The 23,622-nt window shown below is 39.3% G+C and overlaps 3 protein-coding genes across 3 annotated transcripts; all 3 read left to right on the top strand.

Annotated features, from left to right (window-relative positions):
* The first annotated feature begins 1,863 nt into the window (after positions 1-1,863).
* Positions 1,864-3,024, top strand: LOC138870493 (uncharacterized). Its single transcript, XM_070148303.1, has 2 exons — positions 1,864-1,885; positions 2,681-3,024. The coding sequence occupies exons 1-2, from the start codon at positions 1,864-1,866 to the stop codon at positions 3,022-3,024; spliced, it is 366 nt and encodes a 121-aa protein (XP_070004404.1).
* Positions 3,025-20,701: 17,677 nt separating this feature from the next.
* On the top strand, positions 20,702-22,042 carry LOC138870478 (uncharacterized). The gene has a single exon (XM_070148285.1). It carries the CDS (start codon positions 20,702-20,704, stop codon positions 22,040-22,042), a length of 1,341 nt encoding a protein of 446 aa, XP_070004386.1.
* Positions 22,043-22,107: 65 nt separating this feature from the next.
* On the top strand, positions 22,108-23,324 carry LOC138870473 (uncharacterized). The gene is made up of 2 exons (XM_070148279.1): positions 22,108-22,712; positions 22,832-23,324. Exons 1-2 carry the CDS (start codon positions 22,108-22,110, stop codon positions 23,322-23,324), a joined length of 1,098 nt encoding a protein of 365 aa, XP_070004380.1.
* Positions 23,325-23,622: the final 298 nt, after the last annotated feature.

Here is a 23,622-nt window from a genome sequence, read left to right as displayed (position 1 = left end):
ATGCCGGGTCTAAGCACTGACTTGGTGGTTCACAAATTGCCCACTGACCCGGCATTCCCTCCCGTCAAGTAGAAGTTGAGAAAGTTCAAAACTGACATGAGTGTGAAGATTAAAGAAGAAGTCACAAAGCAATTTGATGCAAAGGTCATTCGAGTCACGCAGTATCCCACTTGGTTAGCCAATGTTGTGACTGTGCCAAAGAAGGATGGTAAGACCCGAGTGTGTGTTGATTACCGTGATCTCAACAAGGCAAGTCGAAAGGACAACTTCCCACTGCTAAATATCCACATTTTGATTGATAATTGTGCCAAGCATGAGATTGGATCTTTTGTGGATTGCTATGTGGGCTATCATCAGATCTTAATGGATGAGGAAGATGCGGAAAAGATGGCATTCATCACGCCATGGGGGACATATTGCTACCGGGTAATGCCATTCAGTTTGAAAAATGTTGCGGAAACTTACATGAGGGCAATGACGACCATATTCCACTACATGATACACAATGAGATCGAGGTTTATGTGGATGATGTGATCATAAAGTCCAGGAAGCAGTCTGACCATGTCAGAGATTTGAGGAAATTTTTCCAGAGGCTTCGCAGGTACAATCTTAAGCTTAACCCCGTCAAATGCGCATTTGGTGTTCCATCTGGAAAACTGCTAGGATTCATAGTCAGCCGTCGAGGTATTGAATTAGATCCGTCAAAGATCAAGTCCATCCATGAATTGCCACCTCCAAGGAACAAGATTGAGGTGATGAGTCTGTTAGGGAGGCTGAACTATATCAACAGGTTTATTGCTCAACTTACGACAACTTGTGAGCGTATCTTCAAGCTATTGAAGAAGGATGTTTCGGTCAAGTGGATAGATGAGTGTCAAGAAGCATTTTATAAGATAAAGGGGTACTTGTCGAACCCACCTGTGTTGGTCCCACTAGAACCAGGGAGACCTTTGATTCTGTATTTGACGGTCTTGGACAATTCATTTAGTTGTGTGTTGGGTCAGCATGACATCACTGGTAGGAAGGAGCAAGCCATCTATTATCTCAGAAAGAAGTTCACATCTTATGAGGTTAAGTACACTCATCTTGAAAGGACATGTTGCGCCCTAACTTGGGTAGCACAGAAGTTGAAACAATATTTGTCATCTTACACTACTTACCTCATTTCTCGCTTGGATCCGTTAAAGTACATCTTTCAGAAGCCTATGCCTATAGGGAGGCTCGCAAAGTGGTAGATCTTGCTCACAGAATTTAACATCGTCTATGTGACTCGAACTGCGACGAAAGCCCAAGCATTGGCTGACCATTTGGCCGAGAAATCAGTGGACGAAGAATATGAACCTTTAAAGACTTACGTTCCTGATGAAGTGGTGATGCACATTGACGAATTGGAACAAGTTGAAAAGTTGGGTTGGAAACTTTTCCTTGATGGGGCTGCTAACATGAAAGGCATTGGGATAGGAGCCATACTTATTTCCGAAACAGGGCATCACTACCTTGTTACGGCTCAGCTTCGTTTCTACTGTACCAACAACATGGCTGAGTACGAGGCATGCATTTTGGGTCTGAGGTTAGCTGTAGACATGGGTGTCCAGGAAGTCTTAGCCTTAGGAGACTCGGACCTTCTGGTGCACCAAATTCAAGGAGAATGGGAAACACGAGATTTAAAACTCATACTGTACCGACAATGTTTGTATGATCTTTGTCAACGGTTTCGATCAGTAGAGTTCAGGCATATTCCAAGGATCCATAATGAGGTTGCCGATGCTTTGGCTACTCTGGCGTCAATGTTACATCATCCAGATAAGGCTTATGTTGACCCTTTGCATATTTAGGTCCGCGATCAGTATGCTTACTGTAACATGGTGGAAGAAGAACTTGATGGTAAGCCATGGTTCCATGACATCAGGGAGTACATCAGAATAGGTGTATATCGGGTACAGGCCACAGGGGATCAAAAGAGAACAATTCATCGTTTGGCAAGTGGATTTTTCTTCAGTGGGAGAGTTTTGTACAAAAGAACTCTAGATCTTGGATTGTTAAGATGCATAGATGCTAGACAGGCCACGACTAACATGACCGAAGTACATTCCGGAGTCTGTGGACCGCATATGAGTGGGTATGTTCTGGCAAAGAAAATTCTTCGAGCGGGTTATTACTAGCTCACCATGGAGCAAGATTGCATCAGTTTTGTACGCAAGTGTCATCAATGTCAAGTGCACTGAGATTTGATTCATTCTCCGCCATCTGAATTGCACACAATGTCTGCACCATGGCCCTTTGTTGCTTGGGGTATGGATTCCATCGGACCAATTGAGCCGGTAGCATCCAATGGGCACAGGTTCATTCTTGTAGCCATTGATTATTTCACTAAGTGGGTTGAAGCTAAAACTTTCAAGTTTGTGACCAAGAAAGCAGTGGTCAATTTTGTTCACTCAAATATCATTTGTCGGTTCGGGATCCCAAAGGTGATCATCACAGATAATAGTGCTAATCTCAACAGTCATTTGATGAAAGAGGTATGTCAACAGTTTAAGATTATGCATCACAATTCCACCCCATACCGCACCAAGGCGAATGGAGTAGTCGAGGCAGCCAACAAGAACATAAAGAAGATACTTCGTAAAATGGTAGAGGGTTCTAAGTAATGGCATGAGAAGTTTCCCTTTGCTTTGCTAGGTTACTGCACAACTGTTCACACTTTAGTAGGTGCAACTCCTTATTTGTTGGTATATGGCACTGAGGCGGTGATACCCATGAAAGTTGAAATTCCATCCCTTCGGATTGTTGCTGAAGCCGAGATTGATGATGATGAGTGGGTCAAAATCCGCCTGGAGCAATTTAGTTTGATGGATGAGAAAAGATTAGCAGTAGTATGCCATGGCCAGTTGTATCAAAAGAGAATGGCAAGAGCATACAACAAGAAGGTGCGCCCCCAGAAATTTGAAGTGGGTCAGCAAGTGTTGAAACACATCTTTCCACATCAGGCTAAGGTGAAAGGCAAGTTCGCCCCAAATTGGTAGGGGTCGTTCATCGTAACGAGAGTGTTGTCCAATAGTGCATTGTATTTAATCGATATAGAAGGCAAATGTGTAGATATGGCTATCAATTCTGATGTAGTCAAAAGATATTATGTATGATTTCTTTGGTTAAATTGTGTTTGTTTGTACTTGGCATGTTTTGAAGATTGGAATGACGAAGGCATTTTGTTCTGCTATCTAAAAACTTTATCCTTTGTTACCCTTTGAGCCTTATTTATTTCCTTTCATACCCCTCTTTTGGAATTAGTAGCAAAGTTCAGAAATGCGAGCGCAAAAGGAAAGTAAAAAGAAAGAGAAAGTAAAAGAGAAAAGAGAAAGAAAAGAATGGAAAAGAGTTAAGAAAAAAAAAATAAGAAAAAAAAGAAAAGAAAAGAAAGGAAAATGGGAGAAAAAAAAGGAAAAGAGAAAAATCACAAAAACAAAGTAATTCCTATGTCATGAACTACGTTCGACCTGATTCCTTTTAAGGATACATAGGCAGCCTCACTGTTCGGTCCCATCAAAATAAAAATCCAAAAGCCCCCACGCAAAGAAACCGGGGCAGGAGTTGTAGTTGTTGTAAGAAGTATGATTCCGAAAGTTATAATTTTGAACCCATTTGAATTGTTTTGAGCTTTTTGATACCCTTTATTTCTAACCCTATCCAAAAGCCCACATTACGGTCCAAAGAAAGACCTTCCGATCAGTCTTCGAGAGATGCCATGTCGAGCAAGAAGAGGTGATTCATATTAGGGGAAACACTCCGGTCCAGGCAGGAAAAATGAAAAATGAGAGTCTTATGGGTGAAAACCCTTGCATGTTTCTAAATGACTGTTCCAGGCTTTTAACCTTCTTGAACATCTCCTCATGTTCGGGATTTTTAGATGGTTTCTCAGTTTCCACAGAGAGGTAGAAGCGAGGAGTGTAGGAGTAAGGTTCTGGGGTCTTAAAAGTAGGCTCCGGGGGATAGTATTGGTTATCTTGGGTCTGCAATAAAGGCTCACTGGAGGATTGTTGGAGTGTAGCGAGTGGAGGTGCCACGAAAATAAGGGTGGCTAGTGGAGGAGGGTATGGAACTGGTTTGGGCGGTGAGGCTTGTGGTGTTTGGGAAGTGGTGCCGTGGTAGTAATAAAATGCAGCAGTGGGAAATTCCTGGGACTGAGCCAATGACGGGACGAAAGCAGGTTTGGCGGGGTAGGTGGTGGTGGGTGCCCTTTTACCCATGCTTGGTACATCTCGTCCATCTGTTGTTTCAGCTTATACAACTCCTCTTTTAGATTAACATCCGACTCTTCCCCCTCTCATGACGGATCGATAACACTTGCATCTAGTTCTTGGTTAGCCATGATTAACTTGCTTTTGGACTGGGTGTTGTACGGGTGGGTTACCAAAATGCCAAACAAACTAACCACCTACTTATACCGATTATCAACAACAAACTTGTTAGCGATTAGAGATCAACAGATAGGCAACCACACATTTGGGGAATGTAATGCACCTAAGTAGTTAACCATTTCTATTATGCATTTGATCGGTTGCTTGCATCATCCCAGCTTTCCCTAATTTCCATTTGTAACTTCTTCTTCTTTTTTTTCTCCTGCCTTTCTTTGCTTGATTTCTCATTGTTCTTTATTCTATCATTTTTCTATCTTGTTTTGCCATTGGTTCCTTCCCACAGTTCCTTGTTTTATCTCTCTTTTTCCTTTTCTTTTTCTCTCTTGTTTTCCCCTCTTTTTTTTTTTTTTTCTTTTGGTTATGATCGAATCCTATGAAGATTGCCTACGTATCATGATGCCGCATGAATTAGACCAAATGTAGTTCTAGGGGATAAGCATAAAAAATAAATAGTAAAAACATTTTGGGATTTTCAAAATTTTCATAAAATAAAAACGTTTTGATTACAATGACTCATCACAAAACTAACAGACTCGAAAAAGGGAAACTAACAGACTCCAACAGAAAGATGAAAATACAGACTTGAAAATAGATTAACAGACTCCAACGGAAAGACGAAAATACAGACTGAAGTAAACATCATGAATAAATCAATGCCTCAACTACTCCTGGGGCTTGCGGGACATCAGTCGATCTCACCACGGGCCTACGCGCCAAATCTCCTTTGAGATGATAGAGATCCTCCATTATCTGGCGGACAAAGGTCATTACAGTGGCGAAAAACATGGATCTGGTCATGTCCTCACACTTACTACATTTCATTGTGGTGTAGTTGGCAATTCCTCTGACCCTTTCTCTTATAATGCCCTTTTATTGCAATAGACGCCCAATCTGCTGGGCCCTAGCTTCCAAAGTTTGTTCAACTGTATGGTTTTGTTCTTGAAGTTGTTGCAGATCTCTTTCTAACTATGCCATCACTGCATAACAGTGTTCTCTTTCTACTTTAATGTCTTTTGCCTGGTTGATCATTTTGTTCTCAAGGACTATGATCTTTTTCTTCAACCCCACAACCTCATTGTCATATTTCTCTTTTAACTGTTTAACTACGCGTTCTCGTTCTTCCGTATTCTTAGCCAGTTTTTTTTTAGCCCTTGCTAGTTCACCCTCTACCTTGTTTAGATCAAAACCATGATCACTCACCTTTCGCCTAACATTATCTATAAGCTTTCCATCTTTTGCACTTCTGACTGGGTTTTCGGCCGCTTCTTTCATTTCTTAAGTTTGGGCTCGAAGTGCATCATTTTCTTTGGTTAGCTTTTTCTTCTCACCCTCATCCGCGGCGTCTTGCAAACCATTCTCAAATTGAAGATCCTTGACTTGCCTCTCTAGCTTGCTTATGGTAGCCCTATACTCATTTTCTTAAGCCAACCAATCCCATTGCACCTGCGCTCCATCGGTGAATTGTTGGACATGGTGCCTTTTTGGGGGCCATTCGAGCTCTTGATGGACTCGTGATATCTTGTCGTACCAAGCAGAGTAACTAGGCTCTAACTCGCCTTTGGATAGATCTCGTACCTGAGTCTTATGCTCTAAGAACCTACATTGATGCCAAATCTGATGCACCCTTTCTTCTGGGAAAGCAGCTTTTGGTTCCAACTCAATGACTTGCCGACTCAAATACTCATCATGTGGGATGGGATGGTATCTACCTGGCTGACGTAGAACTCTATGCGAGGCATAAGGCTGAATACTCCACAGACCCATCAATAGAAGAAAACACACCTCGGTCAACATATTAATGATTTCACTGACCGAGAGCCACCCGAATGTCCATTCAATCTTGTTTGCAGTCAAGGAGCTCAAGTGTGTATACCATGCTTCCGTACCATCCGGGAACTCATAACCCTCTACCCGCTTTTCATGTTTTTCAATGCATTCAAGACCAGTCATACCACAATTCATGTCTCCCAAACGGTGGCAAAGGTGTTCCTCCATCCAGAGTTGTAAAAGCATATTGCATCCTTCAAAAAACTTTCCTCCTTCTCGGCAGACTATTAGGGCTCGGTAAATTTCTGCCAAGATCATTGGTACAATGGTGCCATTTGCCTTCTTGGTCATGAAGTCGACTATCCCCACAAGCCCTAACTCTATGTTCCCATCTTTTCTGGGACAAATCAAAACACTCAGGAATGTCACTATAAAAGCTAATCCTCTCCAAGTTTCCCACTTATCTTTGTTTCCCGTGTGAATAAGACCGGTATCTGGCATCTCAAAACCATGGGGATTCCCGTAACGTCAGTACAAGAAGTAGAAGGTACAGAATCCTTTGGCCAAATTTCCGTCTTGAACTTCCCGACTGATGCTTAACAGGTCCAAAAATTTGTGCGGAGTTACTGTTCTAGGTGCCACTGGGTATTGACTTCTAAGATTCCCATTAAAACTAGCATAGCTCGCTATCTCCTCAAGCGTAGGAGTTAACTCGAAATCAGCAAAGTGGAACACATTATGTGTTGGGTCCCAAAAGGGTATCAGGGACTCAATTACATCCTTCCTCTGCTTAATCTTCAGAAGCCCGACAAGACCACCCAAAGCTTTTGTCACAATTTTCCTGTTGTTCTCCCCCAAATCATGCCACCACATATGTAGCTCTAACAGGATTTCCTCGTGGACTAAGAAAGGTTCATTTTGAGTTGTGCTCATCCTGCACATTTATTTAATGTGATTGATTAAAAGACTGTGATTTACTTTGACTCCAGAGAAAAAACGCTCATTTTCAACAAATTTTAAAACAAAACATTCTTGCGAATACAGCCCGTCAGCACCTCAAAATAATGATAAAAAGAACAATTTTTAGGGCTGTTTTTGTTAGTCAACCAAAATTTGAAAAGGACCCTAAATGGCTATTCTTGCAAAAACGGCCTTCCGCCACCCTTTGGGCATTTTGGCTATTTTGGACAAGAATGGAGCCACCTAATTATTCATGACAAAACAATGACACTTCATACATTTTTTGGTTATTTTTGCAAAAGTAGTTGGACCCGATGTGGGTTGCCTACGTATCTCACATCCGGTGAGAATCAAACTTGCGTAGTTCGGCCAATTTTGACGCTACAGATAACACAAACTTTTGAATCAACTTTTATTTCTTCTTTTTTTTTATAGAAAATTCGGTAGAGTTTCGGGGTATTTTGGACACCAGGTTTTTTACAGGCGGGTAATTTCCTCTCTCTCAACTCAATTTGGTTTGTCTCAATTTTTCCCTTATTCTAGAAGCTGGTCAACATGCAGTCTAAATCAAACAAATGCGCAAGGAACAAGCAAAATGTATCAGGATGGTCTTTTGATTTCAGGTGCACCTGTCCTAGACGGACCCAACCCCTGTGTTGAGTCCCTAAAGTCAAAATGCACATGATGCAAACAAGCGTTCCTACTAGGGATCCGGCATAAGGCTATGTTATACTAGGTTTAAAAACTTGGGTTTATTTTTTCTCGACCTGGCTTACCCGAGCAGACAGCTCGAGCCGAGGGGGACAGCGTACCGGGAATACAGAAGCTTCACTGGCTTTGCAACTTGTCCGAACCTCATTCTAAAATTGGGATATGACTCTAACAGAAGAGAAGCTACACAAAGTGCACCCTTCTCAAATGATTTAGAAGACTCACAGAGAGGAGGGATTCGTAACAATTTATATACAGTTCAACCATATCAAAGTGATAAAAGCAACATTTAGCATATTATGCCCAAACATGTGAATAAACCCAGATAATAAATATAGCCAAATATAACAATTATTGTAAGCTCGTATTCTTGAACCCTAAACAAGAGATTCTGGGTTCTCATCCCCAGCGGAGTCGCCAGAGCTGTCACACCTCCTTTTTCCTACACCCCCGAAAGGGTATAAGGGAGTTTTTTCCAATTAAAGTGACAATCAAAATGGGATTATTTAATTAAAAATTCAGAGTCGCCACTTGGGATAATTTATCCCGAATCGAGGGAAGATTGACTCTGTTTTATAATCTGCGAACACAGAAATTCGGGTAAGGAATTCTGTTAACCTGGGAGAAGGTATTAGGCATTCCCAGATTCCGTGGTTTTAGCACGGTCGCTCAACTATTATTATTGGCCTATTATCTGATTTTAATACATGTTTTAGCCTATGGTATATTTTAATTTGTTAGCCATTTTTAGTTATTTTTAGGAAGATTCAAAGTTATCTAAAACACGCCTCGGACCACACCACATGAAATGCACCCAAGGTCCGCGACATATTTTATCTAACGTTGTTGAGATTTGGATTTAGGTCACATGAAATGCTCACCTGAGTTTAGGAAGGTAATTTTTAAAATAGCGCATCTAACTACGCACTTTCAACTTTGCGAGGGCCATGGAAAATTCAACTAAATGGCATGCCTCGATTTCTAAGGATTCACAATTAATTAAATGAGGGCCATGTGTTTTATGATTTTATTTGGCACGGCACACCTCGATTCTAATTTTTAAAGGAAATTCGAACTGCGCTTTTGAGGGTCATAACTACATCTTGCTTACTATGGTGCGCCTCAAGTCTACTTTCAAGAGCCCAATTAGTTAATTAAGGAAAGGTTTAAAGAAATTATAACTACTTTAGTCTAAAGTTTAAATTTAATTTGCTAATCAAAGAAAACAATACACGGAATCCGATCTATTTTATTCCAAAGCTTGTCCTGGCCTAAAGCCCAATTGCCAATGGCCTACTACTTGACAAACATGAGCGCCATTGGGCTCACAATGCTTCCCAAATCGAGAACCGAAAATGCAGAAAAGGGGAGGGGGAGTTTGGCGCAAAGGGACTGATGTTGATAGCCCAATTTGATGCTTCAACATTAGCAAATGAGGGAACACTACATCTTTCATAAATCTTTGAATCTCAACCAAATATTAACTCCCTTAAGTTGTGAGCACGTGATTTTTGTCCTATATGAATTACTCCCATAAATTCAAAATAAAACAATTTTTCCATTGTTTGCAATTTTGTGAATTTTTGAGGCATTTTCTGTTAATTGTTTGCATATTGCCTGGGCATGTTTATTTTATTTAATTAATGAAAAATACAAAAATACACTACATTTGCATTTAGGATCTAAATTTGCATTCTTGAATTAATTATTAATCTAGTGTTTTATAAAGATGAAAAAAAATCACAAAATAGTTATTGTTGCACTTTTAATTCTAATTTTTCACTTTGGTAGTTTTTCCTTTAATTAGTTTTGTAATTACTTGCAGTAATTATCACTTAGATTTAATTAGTTCACTTTGGTAGGTCAATTTGATATTTAATTTTAATTTAGGGTTTCATGTTTAATTTTGAGAAAAAAAAAAGAGAAAGAAAGAAAGAATTTAAATGAGAAAAGAATTAAAAAGGAAATTGAAACAAGAGGAGGAATTCTAATTTGGGCCATGTTTAATTCCCAAACCCCAACCCAAATAATTTCCATCCCCCAAGCATGTCCGGTCCAGCCCAAAACCCGCCCCTGATACCCGGTCCATTCCCCCCCCCCAAAACGACGCCGTTTTGGATTGTGGAATCTGAGCCGTTGATCTCCCCTTGATCAAACGGCTCAGAACTGAAGCTTCATATGTATATAAGTGTCCGAATATACCCCACCCCTCTCAGAACCCCCTTCTGTTCATCACCTCTGTCTCTCATCTCCTTGCCAAACCCTAACGCCGCCTTTTATCCCTTCGCCATTTCCGGCCAGTGGTGGAGCTCGAACACCACCCAAATTTCATCCATGCAACCATCGCCTTTCCCTCAACCCCAATCCACCACTATTTATTCCCAAGTCCTCACCAAATCAGTCCAGTTTTGAATCTGAAAACAAAGAAGAAAAGAATCTGTCAAGCCTTCAAATTCCCTTGAACGATAGGGTTTGAAATGGGTATTGACCGTTTGTTTTCTTTGAGAACATACGGTTAATGCTTGTTTAGAATCAAATCGAAGTCGTAGAGTTCATCAAGCTTTGTCCGGGCGACCTTAGAGGTATTATTTCCGTCTCTTCTCCGTCGTCTTCCTCGTCAGTTTCATTATTTAACTCTTTTTCTGGTGTTTCTCCTCCATCTTCATTTTGCCTTTTTCTTTTCATTTTTCCTTTTGTTTCTGTTTGTTAGTATTAAAATTGATTGGACTCTTTTGGGGCCATCGTTTAAATGATAAAGTGTTTGGGGTCAGAGTTTTGGGTCTCAGAATATTCATGAGCTGGGTGAATTTTTTGGGCCCTCAATTTATTGTGACCCATCCAAACAATAGCCGTAGAGTTCTGGCTGTTCGGTTTGGCCTGCCCCATAGTTGGATTGGGTTAGGAGGGTAAATAACAGTAGCTAAAAAGGGTAATTTAGGAAATTGGAGAAGGGAATCTTGAGTAACAGAATTCAGAAACTTCTAGGAAGTGGGACTAGGGGCTGTTGTGATAATTTGATAATTACCTTAAGGGTAGTTCAGAAAAAAGAAAAATTAGCTAAGGATTAAGAAGCAAAAACCAAAATTCAAAAAGGGCTAAAAATGCAAATCTGAGCTTCCTATTGTTGCCCTATTTCCTTGCCTATAACGGGAGAGGATTAGAGAAAGAAAAATCCAGAAAAAGAAATGGTTGAATTTTTTTTTTTTGGCAATCCACTAGGCAAGTGCCTACGGCTAGTTTTTATTTATATAAAATATGCAAAAAAAAATAATAAAGTGCGTTAATGTTCTACGAAATGTAAAGAATAAACCTTGGAGATTACATGTACCCTATTATCAAAGTTGAGTAGTGTAGTCAAAGTTGATATCACAACAACACTACTAAAAATTGTATAATAAAAAACTAGTCCATGAATGGATCCGTGATAGACATTGTCTGCCCAAAGCTTTGTCCCTCCAGACGTGCATTTGCTGCTTTGCACGTTACCATGTGCAGCAGTAATCTTTTGAGGTCCTCATTATCTTCCCCAAGTGATTAAACAATTATCAATGCTTGTTCCTCCCATGTGCAGCCATTTTGCACCATGTGCATCCAATTAGAAACGATTTTGCACCATGATTTTTTGAACAAATAAATGTGTAAATTATCCATTATTTTCCACCATAAGCATGTGCTTTCCTTTGAAAAAAGAGCTGCTGCATTTGTTGCAGGCGTGCACTTTGTGCAATAATTTATTTTCCATACCTCTTGAAATCTCCCTTGTACTCCCATGGAGACAAACATCTCGATATGAGCACGCTTGTGTCAACCTGCATTGGCCTTTATTGCCAGCATCCATATTTCCTCCAAATGAACACGCTTCTTCAAATGAGCAATCCAACTGTTGGACGAAGCATGCGTGAATATACAAATCAAAAAACTGCATTGGCCTTTGTTGCCAGCTTTTCTTGAAAACATTTTTTCTGCACATGCTAGTTGTTTTTCCAATGCCTTTTGCTTCTTGTTGTGCTCGACATGAAGAGCAATCATTTTTATATTCCCAGATCCTGTCTCTAACTGAACCATGTGTGTGATAAATTCACAAAACTGCGATGCCTTCCAGCTTTTCTCGAAATCAGCATGCCTTCACCCACATTTTTCCAGATTTGTCCCTTGTAAAGTAGTGAATATCGACATTACTCCAAGCTATTAAAAGCTGTGTTTGCTTTTGTTTAAATGGTATATTCTCCTCTAAATTAAACACTTCTGCACCATGCTGGTTGTATATCCAAGGAACTGAAAGCACGCGATCACCCCATGCTGGTTGGGTTTCCAATGCCATTAGTCTTTGTTGTTGTGCTCGATTATTGATGTGTTTTTGTTCTTTAGCATAGGTTATCTCGAAAAGTTGCAGCATTGAGTGCCATAGGCATTGTGATATTGTAGTGGCACCTACGCTAGAGAAAATATAGTTAGAAATACCAACCATTATATCCTCCTCCCTTAGGATTTGAATATATTGGTCGATTAAGTTGACATGCCTCCTGCTCTTCCTTTTTTCTTTGCTTCTTATCTCCTGTCCACCTTCACCCTTAGACTTGGACATTGCAGCTTATCTTCATTAACCAACCTCCTTCCCTGTGTATCTAGATGCCAGAATTGTTGGCATTCTATTTCTCCATGATCTAAAGCATAATTAGCCAAGTGATCTGCCAGCTTGTTGCCCTCCCTATGAATATGAGTAACTGTGTAATTAACCTCATTCATTAGTTGCATCATTTCCTCTACCTCCTCAGATATGATCCATGGTGGTTTCCAGATCCAATCCATTATCTTTTTTAATAACATTGAGTCAGTTTGAAGCCATACATGAGAGTATTGTTGAAATCTGCAGAACCTTAGTGCTTCTACCATGGCCTTCGCTTCAGCTACTGTGTTTGTTGTCTCATCAATATCTTTCCCTACTGACTTGACTATGTCACCATTTTCATTTCTTATACAAAAACCTATTGAGCTCCTGCCTGAATTTCCCCTCGATGCACCATCCGTATTAACTTTTAGCCATCCTGCACTTGGAAATTCCCACATGACTTTGGTAACCATAAGTTTAGGAGTGAAATTTTCCATCATAGCTAATAGATCTTGCCATTTGTGAGGTACCATGTCCATCCCAGGCTTTCTCACTTTCACCAATACCTGGAGATTTGATGAAACTTGATAAATCACCCTGCTAGTTGTCACAACATCACCATACTTCATACTATTTCTTCTTTTCCAAAGTTCCCAGACTACACATGAGGGGAGTGCTTGCATTACTGGTTTGAGCCTTAAGCACACATTTGCAGTCCAACATTTTGTGATTGCTTGGTGCAATGTAAGTCCCTCCACCGCTATTCCTGCCCTCGATAGAAAATACTTCCAAGTTGTCTTTGCAGTTTCTGATCTAAAAAACAAGTGTTGAAGAGATTCCTCGTCAGGTTGTACACAACACCAACATTTTGATGGCATGCAGTAGCCTACCCTTTTCAAGAAATCATCTAAAGGTAGCTTTGCTTTCCACACTTTCCACATGAAAAATGCTATTTTGAAAGGCAGTCCCTTTACCCAAATCATCCTATAATCTGTTCTTGGTTTGTCTCTTCTTCTCGTATACTCCCATGCTGACTTAACACTGAAATATCCTCTTGTTTCCAGCATCCAACAAGGCATGTCAAGAACCTGCTGAGGTGAAGGTGGTTTGATTTTCTCCAGAATGTGTACTGTTAAGTCTTCATGAAGCATTTCAAATAGCCTGTCCACATCCCACTCACCATCTAAGGTAACATCATGTACATTATGTACATTTTCATCAATGCCAAAGTCCTGAGGAACTAAAAAATATAGTGCCCCAAGACCTGTCCAGTTTTCACACCAAAATAGTGAGGATCCCCTTTTTGTTTGCCAAAGGATTTGATGTTCAATCAGATCTCTGCATTCCAACATTTTTCTCCAAATGTGAGACACCCTTTTCCATGGAACAATTACAAAATTTAATTTTTTACAGTATTTCTAACATACGAAAGAGCTCCATAGGCTTGGTTTTGTTCTGAAATTCCACCACAACTTGCTGAATAATGCCTTTGCTACATCATGCAGTGACCTGAAACCTATTCCTCCTTCCTCAACTGGCATGCATAAGGTATTCCATGAAGCCCAATGCCTACTAGTTCCTCCTACAGTGCTGCTCCAGAAAAACTGAGCAAACAATTTGTGCAACCTATTTATCACATATTTTGGAGGGTTTACAGCTGATAGTAGATGCATAGGCATGCTTTGCAGTACATGGGATATGAGAACTGCCCTGCCCCCTACTGATAATAACTTGCCCTGCCATGATTGCAGTTTGTCCATTACCTTAGTAATTAGGGGCTGATAGTATTACAGCTTTCTCCTTGCATAAAATACAGGACAACCTAGATATATGATAGGGAAATCATTCCTATGAATGCCTGTGATCCTTTCGACCTTGTTGACCATTTCCATGTCTGTTAAATGATGCAGGTACACAGCTGATTTGGTCTTGTTAATAAGCTGCCCAGATGCAGCTTCATATGCCTTCAGCACTTGCATAATCAGCATCAGAGATGTTTCATCTGAGGATGAGAAAATAATCATGTCATCTGCATACGCCAAATGATTGATCTTTGGACTCCACTTTGGCATCCCAAATCCACAAAAATACAGGTTAGTATGTAGTGCATTGAGACCCCTAGATAACGCTTCTGCTGCCAATATAAACAAATTTGGAGATACAGGATCACCTTGTTTTACTCCCCTTGAGGACTTAAATAACCCATGAGCTTGACCATTGATTAGAATAAAATACCAATTGTTTGAAACTAATCCAAAGACAATCCCTATCAACCTTTTTGTGAATCCCATCTTTCTAAGTACCTTGGTTAGGAATAGCCAAGATAATCTATCATAAGCTTTGGTCATATCTATCTTCAGGATGACATTAGGTCCAGCCTTAGTTCTAAGCCTAATGTCAGTCACTATCTCCTGAGTTAGAAGGATGTTTTCTACTATATTCCTGCCCTTAACAAAACCTGACTGTTCCTCCAATATCAGACTTGGGAGAAATTTCACTAGCCTTTCATGTACCACCCTCGATATAACCTTATTTGAAAAATTACTGAGGCTTATTGGTCTTAAATCAAAAAAAAGTGGTAACTTCTTTTTCATTTGGTAGAAGAACTAGGTTGGTGTGTGTTACACACTTGGGTAGCTCATGACCATTGAAAAAAGCCCTCATCATGTCGTACAGGTCATCCCCTATTATGTCCCAACAAGAATGATAGAATTTTCCTGTCATACAATCTGGCCCCCCAGCACTATCACCATTAAGTCCAAGTATTGCCACTTTAACCTCCTCTTTTGTTGGATGCTTAATCAATTCTGCGTTCTACTCAGTGTTAATCGGATTAGGAACATGCTCTATGATATCAAATGATGAAGGAGTAGATGTTTCTGTGAACTGTTCCTCGTAGAATTTGATAGCCTCTTCTGCAATTTCTTATTCTTCTTCAATCCAGGTTCCTCCACTATTTTGAATTATGTTAAGCTAAAGTCTCTTCCTCCTACCTCTCACTTGTGCGTGGAAGAACTTAGTGTTCCTATCCCCTTCCTTGAACCAATTCATGCCTGCCTTTTGTTGCCAATATTTCTCCTCTAGTGCAAGACATTTGATCAATTCTGCCTGAACCTTTTGTAGCCTTTCCCTGTTCATCCCTGTAGGATTTTCTTCAAATTCTGCTTCATGAACCATCACTACCTCCTCCATTCTTGCTATCTTTTGGAAAATATCTCCAAATGTAACCTTACTCCACAATGAAAGGGCCTTCTTTAATTTTTTTTAACTTGTGATTAAACAGAATATAAGGATTTGCACTGAAATCAGCTGTCCAATTCTCTTTCACCACATCTTTAAAAGTCGCATGTTCCACCCAAAAATTCAAGAACTTAAAAGGCTTTTTTATTGGTGGAGTCTCAATATCACACTTTAGATACATTGTTCTATGATCAGAACCAGTCTTTGACAAATGTTGCACCTTTATTCCAGGAAATGTTTGTTGGAACTCAACATTGGCCAAGCATCTGTCTAGACTTTTGAATATACAGTCTTACTCTGCTCTCCCATTCCACCATGTAAATATGCTACCTTTAAATCCAAGGTCGAAGAGATTGCAAGTGTTGACGCAGTGTCGAAAATCATCAATTTCATTCAATGACACAGGTAACCCACCAAACTTCTCTTCTTCATCCCATATTACATTGAAATCACCTCCTACAAGCCATGGTGCATCCATATCCCTTGCCATTACATATAATGAATCCCATAATTCTATCCTCTCAATTGCATCACATTTAGCGTATATCAATGTTAGGACAAACTCCACATGCGATTTATTATGAAGCAATCGTAGTGTTAATTGTTGCACCATATTGTACATAACATTTACCACAAATATCTATGAAAGCCCAGATCTTGTTGGAAATATTTGAAATTGTCTGTGCAAGTCCTATCTTGTTTCTGTACCTTTCCAGTTTTTTTGCTTGTTGCTTTGGCTCCATTAATCCTACAAATTCATAGTGATTTTGTCTGTGCATTTTTGTCAACCTTTCAAAGGCCTGCTGTGTGTTGACTGACCTTAAATTCCAAATGAGAGCATTCATCACTGATTGTTGGATTTAGTTAGCGTTCTCCTTGTGTGCACCCCAGCTTTTGGTGCTGCAAAATTATCTTTTTGTTGTTTCTTCTTACCTTTTGCTGCTGATTTTGCCTTTTCCACTTGTGTAGGTAATAAGTCACATTGCATTGCAACATTCATAAGGTGTTGGGCAGTTGATTCTTGATCCATGTCGTATCCTGATTTACCAGGTTCTTCTCCTTCTTCATTGTCTTCCTTCCCTCATGATGTAGCTCCAAATGCATTATTTTTAGGGACCAAGGCCTTCTCTTCTCCTCTTTTTAACAGCTGCAACTGGTTTTTCTCCAATGTAACAGTAATATTTACTATTTTTGTTTTTTGTTTTGGTTGTTTCTCCTTTTCTGTTGTGTTGTGTCCCTGTGGCTCTTCTTGTGATTTCTGAAGTTTATCATCTTCTGTTCCTCCAGGATCATTTACCTCTGGGCCTCTTCCTTCATAGTTTCTAATTTTTGTGACTTCTGCTATCTGAAAATTATTGTAGTGCTCAACATTTTCTAATCCTCCCTTTATTAAAAAATTACTAGTTGTATTGTTGTCATTGGCATGGGGCTCTCCCTTTACACTTCGCTCATCTTCTTCTTTTTCCTTCTCATTTGGTTCCTCATTAGCTTGTGCTCCTAGTGGTACTTCGTTCTCCTCTAAATCGTATTCCCTTTGTGCATCCCATAGCCTGCCTCCACAGCCTTGCACTCTTTCTTTAAATGTAGACGATTTTGACCCTTCTGCTTGAGAATTTGGAGTTTTATTAAGTACCTTGTTCACTAATGTATCTTGTGATGGGATTTCCTGGCATGATGTATTGATCTTCACTATTCCTTCTCCTATTTTATCCTTGAAACTTCTTTCTACCCATTGTGCAGTATCGTTTTTTGCTTTTGATGCCTCCTTTCCATTGACTAGACCATTAGTCGAACCAAACCCCGATGAGTTAAGATTAAAAGCTTGTGCTGCTGGATTTAACTTTCCCTCATTTTTGACCATATGTTTTGGTTTTTGCTTTGTAGATGCTTGGTTATGAAGTGTTGAACTGTTTGTTGCTGCATTAGCTGCCACCATTGCCAATTGATTAACAGGTTCTTCCTCTTCATCCATCCCTTGTAATATTGCAAACATGTTAGCTACTTGAACATGATCATTATCTTCATTGTCTACTGCCACCAATTCCTTACCACTGTTGCTTTGTGTTTCTGCTTGTCTATCTACAGTGCTTGTACCCTCCTTGTTCTTATTGTTTTCAAGCTGCTTAGCTGGTGCCATCTCCATTCCATTATTATTGAGACTAGTATTTTGATTTACTATATTTCTAACTCTGTTGTCCTTCACTTCATTCCATTGCTCTTTTGTTGTACCATTCACATTACCCACGACCTTTCCACTAGATAACATCATTATAGGCTGTGAGTTCCCTATGTCCTGTTTCTTAGCTGCATCTGCTTGGTTATCTTTCTCCTTCTCCACATATAGTTCAGGGTGTATCCTCCAGCATTCAAATTGATCATGCCCTTGAAGTTTACAATGTCTGCAATATTTAGGCAGCATGTCATATTGAATTCTCACCCATTCAGTTCTTGTTGTTCCATTTGCTTCGTTTACTATGTCCATCCTCACTTTTTTAGGCAAATCTGCAAGTAAATCCACTAGTACCTTCACCCTAGCACAACTAGGTCTAGTTTTATTAATTGTTGCCATGTCTAGATGCATAGGTTTACCTACTGCTATAGATAGAGAAAATAGACATTCCTTCACAAAAAAGTTTGGCAATAGACCTGGGAATGAAATCCAAGCCATTGCCTTGGGTGTTTCTTCATCTGCTCTAAACTTTGAGTCATAAATCAATGGCCTAAGCTGATATTGATAGCCATCCCTGTCCTTTATGTAATGAGTTTTTGATGAGAAATGCAGATAGTCCTGCCTTAACGTCATTCTAATCAAAATATGTCTATCCCTTAGAAATCCAATGTTACATTCACCTTTAATTCCGGATTGAATTGGTATTAACTTAGGCAGTTGTTGAATTTCTGGGCTGCCATAGGAACATTTACCAACTATTGCATATTGTAATCCTTCGATGATATCTATCCTTTCTACTTCTGCTTCTGTGAACTGAATAACATGTTCTCCATTCAATATTATAGGTGGACGAATGGGAATTGGCTCAACTTCCTGTTGCTCCTGCATTGCAGCATTTAAAGTGCAAGGTTTCAGAAATTTGGAGTAATCCATCGGCTATTTGTTGTTATTTGTGTTCCCTGATGTTTGTGCAATGTTTGGAGGAGGTTGTGTAGGCAGCGCAGCCACCAAATGTGGTTGGCCACCTGCCTGTGTGTCCATTACAGTTGTAATTCTTTATCACTTTAATTACATGACAAAGGTGCAGCAGCTTTGCAAGAAAATGATGCTACTGTAATTCGAATTAGTTTCACGTTACTTACTGCTTATGGCTGTGAATCCAATTTCACAATCCGAACTGTAAAAAACAGTAATTTCGATTTAAAATGAAGCTTAGAATTCAAACCAATCTTAGAAGAGAAGAGAACACTTTCACGTTATCAAAACAAGTTGTTGTGCTGAAAAGTAGCGCTAGAATTAGTTGAATCGCTGAAATTGAATGAAGAACACTGTCTGCTACAGTAACTCGTGAAAATAAAATTAAGATATACAAAAATTGACTATAGATCTGAAGTTAAAACCAATTGGGGGTTAAACTAAAATTCCAAAGGTTTTGACGTAAAAAGTCTCTGCCTTCTCTTTAGGAAGAGAAGGAATAGTAATTCTATCATCATTTTCCGGTCTTAACTCCGGTATCCGGTGGTAGAAATAACCAAACATGGTCTCAAAAGTTACATAATTTCCTTACGAATAATACCCAATTGGTTTCAACTTCAGATCTATAGTCAATTTTTGTAGATCTTAATTTCATTCTCAAGAGTTGCTGTAGCAGACAGTGTTCTTCATTCAATTCTAGCAATCCAGCAAATTCCAGCGTTACTGTTGAGCACAATAGCCTGTTTTGTTAACGTGAAAGTGTTCTCTTCTCTTCTAAGATTGGATTAATTTATAAGCTTCATTTTGGATTCACAGCCAACGCAGTAAGTAAAGTGAATCAAATTACAGTAGCATTGTTTACTGGCACTTGTGTCATGTAAGTAAAGTGCTAAAGGATTACAACTGTTATGGACACACAGGCAGGTGGCCAGCCACAATTGGAGGCTGCGCTGCCTAAACAACCACCTCCAAACATTGGACAAACATCAGGGAACACAAATAACAACAAACAGCCGATGGATTACTCCAAATTTCTGAAACCTTGCACTTTAAATGCTGCAATGCAGGAGCAACAGGAAGTTGAGCCAATTCCTATTCGTCCACCTACAATACTGAATGGAGAACATGTTATTCAATTCACAGAAGCAGAAGTAGAAAGGATGGAGATCATCTAAGGATTACAATATGCAATAGTTGGTAAATGTTCTTATGAAAGCCCAGAAATTCAACAATTGCGTAAGTTAATACCAATTCAATGCGGAATTAAAGGTGAATGTAACATTGGTTTTCTAAGGGATAGACATATTTTAATTAGAATGACGCTAAGGCAGGATTATCTTCATTTCTCATCAAAAACTCATTACATAAGGGACAGGGATGGCTATCAATATCAGCTTAGACCGTTGATTTATGACTCAAAGTTTAGAGCAGATGAAGAAACACCCAAGGCAATGGCTTGGATTTCATTCCCAGGTCTACTGCCAACCTTTTTTGTTAAAGAATGTCTATTTTCTCTTGCTTCAGCAGTAGGTAAACCTATGCATCTTGACATGGAAACAATCAATAAAACTAGACCTAGTTGTGCTAGGGTGAAGGTACTAGTGGATTTACTTGCAGATTTGCCTAAAAAAGTGAGGATGGACATAGTAAACGAAGCAAATGGAACAACAAGAACTGAATGGGTGAGAATTCAATATGACATGCTGCCTAAATATTGCAGACATTGTAAACTACAAGGGCATGATCAATTTGAATGATGGAGGATACACCCTGAACTATATGTGGAGAAAGATAATTACAACCAAGCAGATACAGCTAAGAAACAGGACATAGGGAACTCACACCCTATAAAGATGTTATCTAGTGGAAAGGTCGTGGGTAATGTTAATGTTACAGCAAAAGAGCAATGGAAGGAAGTGAAGGACAACAGAGTTAGAAATGTAGTAAATCAAAATACTAGTCTCACTAATAATGAAATGAAGATGACCCCAGCCAAGCAGTTTGAAAACAATAAGAACAAGGAGGGTACAAGCACTGTAGAGAGACAAGTAGAAGTACAAAGCAACAGTGTTAGGGAGTTGGTGGCATTAGACAAGGACGATAATGAAGATAATGATCATGTTCAAATAGCTAACAAGTTTGCAATATTACAAGGGATGGATGAAGAGGAAGAACCTGTTAATCAATTGGCAATGGTGGCAGCTAATGTAGCAACAAACAGTTCAGCACTTCATAACCAAGCAGCTACAAGGCAAAAATCAAAAAATATGATCAATAATTTGGGAAAGTTAAATCCAGCAGCACAAGCTTTTCAACTATACTCATCGAGGACTATTTCGACTAATGCTCTAGTCAATGAAATGGAGGCATCAAAATCAAAAAACGATACCGCACAATGGGTAGAAAGAAGCTTCAAGGATAAAACAGGAGAAGTAATAGTGAAGATCAATAAACCATGCCAGGAAATCCCATCAAAAGATACATTAGTGAACATGGTACTTAATAAAAATCCAAATTCTCAAGCAGAAGGGTCAAAATCATCTACATTTAAAGAAAAAGTGCAAGAATGTGGAGGCAGACTATGGGAGGCACAAAGGGAATACGATTCAGAGGAGAACGAAGTACCATTAGGAGCACAAGCTGATGAGGAACCCAATGAGAATGACAAAGAAGAAGATGAGCAAAGTGTAAATGGAGAGATTCATCCCAATGACGACAATACAACTGGAAGAGGCCCAGAGGTAAATGATCCTGGAGGAACAGAAGATGATCAACTTCAGAAATCACAAGAAGAACCACAAGGACACAACAAAAGAGCGAAGGAGAAACAACCAAAACAAAAAGAAGAAATAGTAAATATTACTATTACATTGGAGAAAAATCAGTTGCAGCTATTAAAAAGAGGAGAAGAGAAAGCCTTGGTCCCTAAAAAGAATGCATTTGGAGCTACATCAGGAGGGAAGGAAGACAATGAAGAAGGAGAAGAACCTGGTAAAACAGGATACGACATGGATCAAGAATCAACTACCCAACACCTTATGAATGCTGCAAGGAAAGGTGACTTATCACCTACACAAGTGGAAAAGGCAAAATCAGCAGCAAAAGGTAAGAAGAAGCAACAAAAAGATAATTTTGCAGCACCAAAATCTGGGATGCACACAAGGAGAACACTAACTAAATCCAACAATCAGTGATGAATGCTCTCATTTGGAATATAAGGTCAGTCAACACACAACATGCCTTTGAAAGGTTGACAAAAATGCATAGGCAAAATCACTATAACTTTGTAGGATTAATGGAGCCAAAGCAACAAGCAAAAAAAATGGAAAGGTACAGAAACAAGATAGGACTTGCTCAGGCAATTTCAAATGTTTCCAACAAGATCTGGGCTTTTATAGATGCGGTATTTGAGGTAACTGTTATGTACAATATGGTGCAACAATTAATACTAAGATTGTTTCATACTGAATCGCATGTGGAGTTTGTCCTAACATTGATATACGCAAAATGTGATGCAATTGAGAGGATAGAATTGTGGGATTCATTATATGAAATGGCAAGGAATATGGATCAAGCATGGCTTGTAGGAGGTGATTTCAATGTAATATGGGACGAAGAAGAGAAGTTTGGTGGGTTACCTGTGTCATTGAATGAAATTGATGATTTTCGACACTGCATCAACACTTGCAATCTATTCGACCTTGGATTTAAAGGCAGCATATTTACATGGTGGAATGGGAGAGCAGAGGAAGACTGTATATTCAAAAGACTAGACAGATGTTTGGCCAATGTTGAGTTCCAACAAATATTTCCAGGAATAGAGGTGCAACATTTGTCAAAGACTGGCTCTGATCATAGTCCAATGTATCTAAAGTGTGATATTGAGACTCCACCTATAAAAAACATTTTAATTTCTTGAATTTTTGGGTGGAACATGCGACTTTTAAAGATGTGGTGAAAGAGAATTGGTATGCTGATTTCAGTGCAAATCCTTTTATTCTTTTTAATCACAAGTTAAAAAAAGTAAAGAAGGCCCTTTCATTGTGGAGTAAGGCTACATTTGGAGATATTTTCCAAAAGATAGCAAGTATGGAAGAGGTAGTGATGGTTCATGAAGCAGAATTTGAAGCAAACCCTACAGGGATGAACAAGGAAACATTAAAAAAGGTTCAGGCAGAATTGATCAAATGTCTGGCACTAGAGGAGAAATATTGGCAACAAAAGGCAGGCATGACTTGGTTCAAGGAAGGGGATAGGAATACTAATTTCTTTCACGCACAACTGAGAGGTAGGAGGAAGAGACTTCAACTTAACAGAATTCAAAACAGTGGAGGAACCTGGATTGAAGAAGAACAAGAGATTGCAGAAGAGGCTATCAAATTCTACAAGGAACAATTCACAGAAGCAGCTAATAATGCATCATTTGATATCGTAGATCATGTTCCTAATCTGATTAACGATGAGCAGAATGCATAATTGATTAAGCAACCAACAAAAGAAGAGGTTAAAGTGGCAGTACTTGGTCTTAATGGTGATAGTGCTGGGGGCCAGATGGTATGACAGGAAAGTTTTATCATTCTTGTTGGGACTTTATAGGGGATGACATGTACGACATGGTGAGGGATTTTTTCAATGGTCATGAGCTACCAAAGTGTGTAACACACACAAACCTAGTTCTTCTACCAAAGAAAAAAGAAGTTACCACATTTTCTGATCTAAGACCTATAAGCCTCACTAATTTTTCTAATAAGGTTATTTCAAGGGTGGTACATAA

This window comes from Nicotiana sylvestris, chromosome 1 (genome assembly GCF_000393655.2).
Source record: "Nicotiana sylvestris chromosome 1, ASM39365v2, whole genome shotgun sequence".
In the NCBI taxonomy this organism is placed as follows: Eukaryota; Viridiplantae; Streptophyta; class Magnoliopsida; order Solanales; family Solanaceae; genus Nicotiana; species Nicotiana sylvestris.
This window is presented reverse-complemented; position numbering and strand designations above follow the sequence as displayed.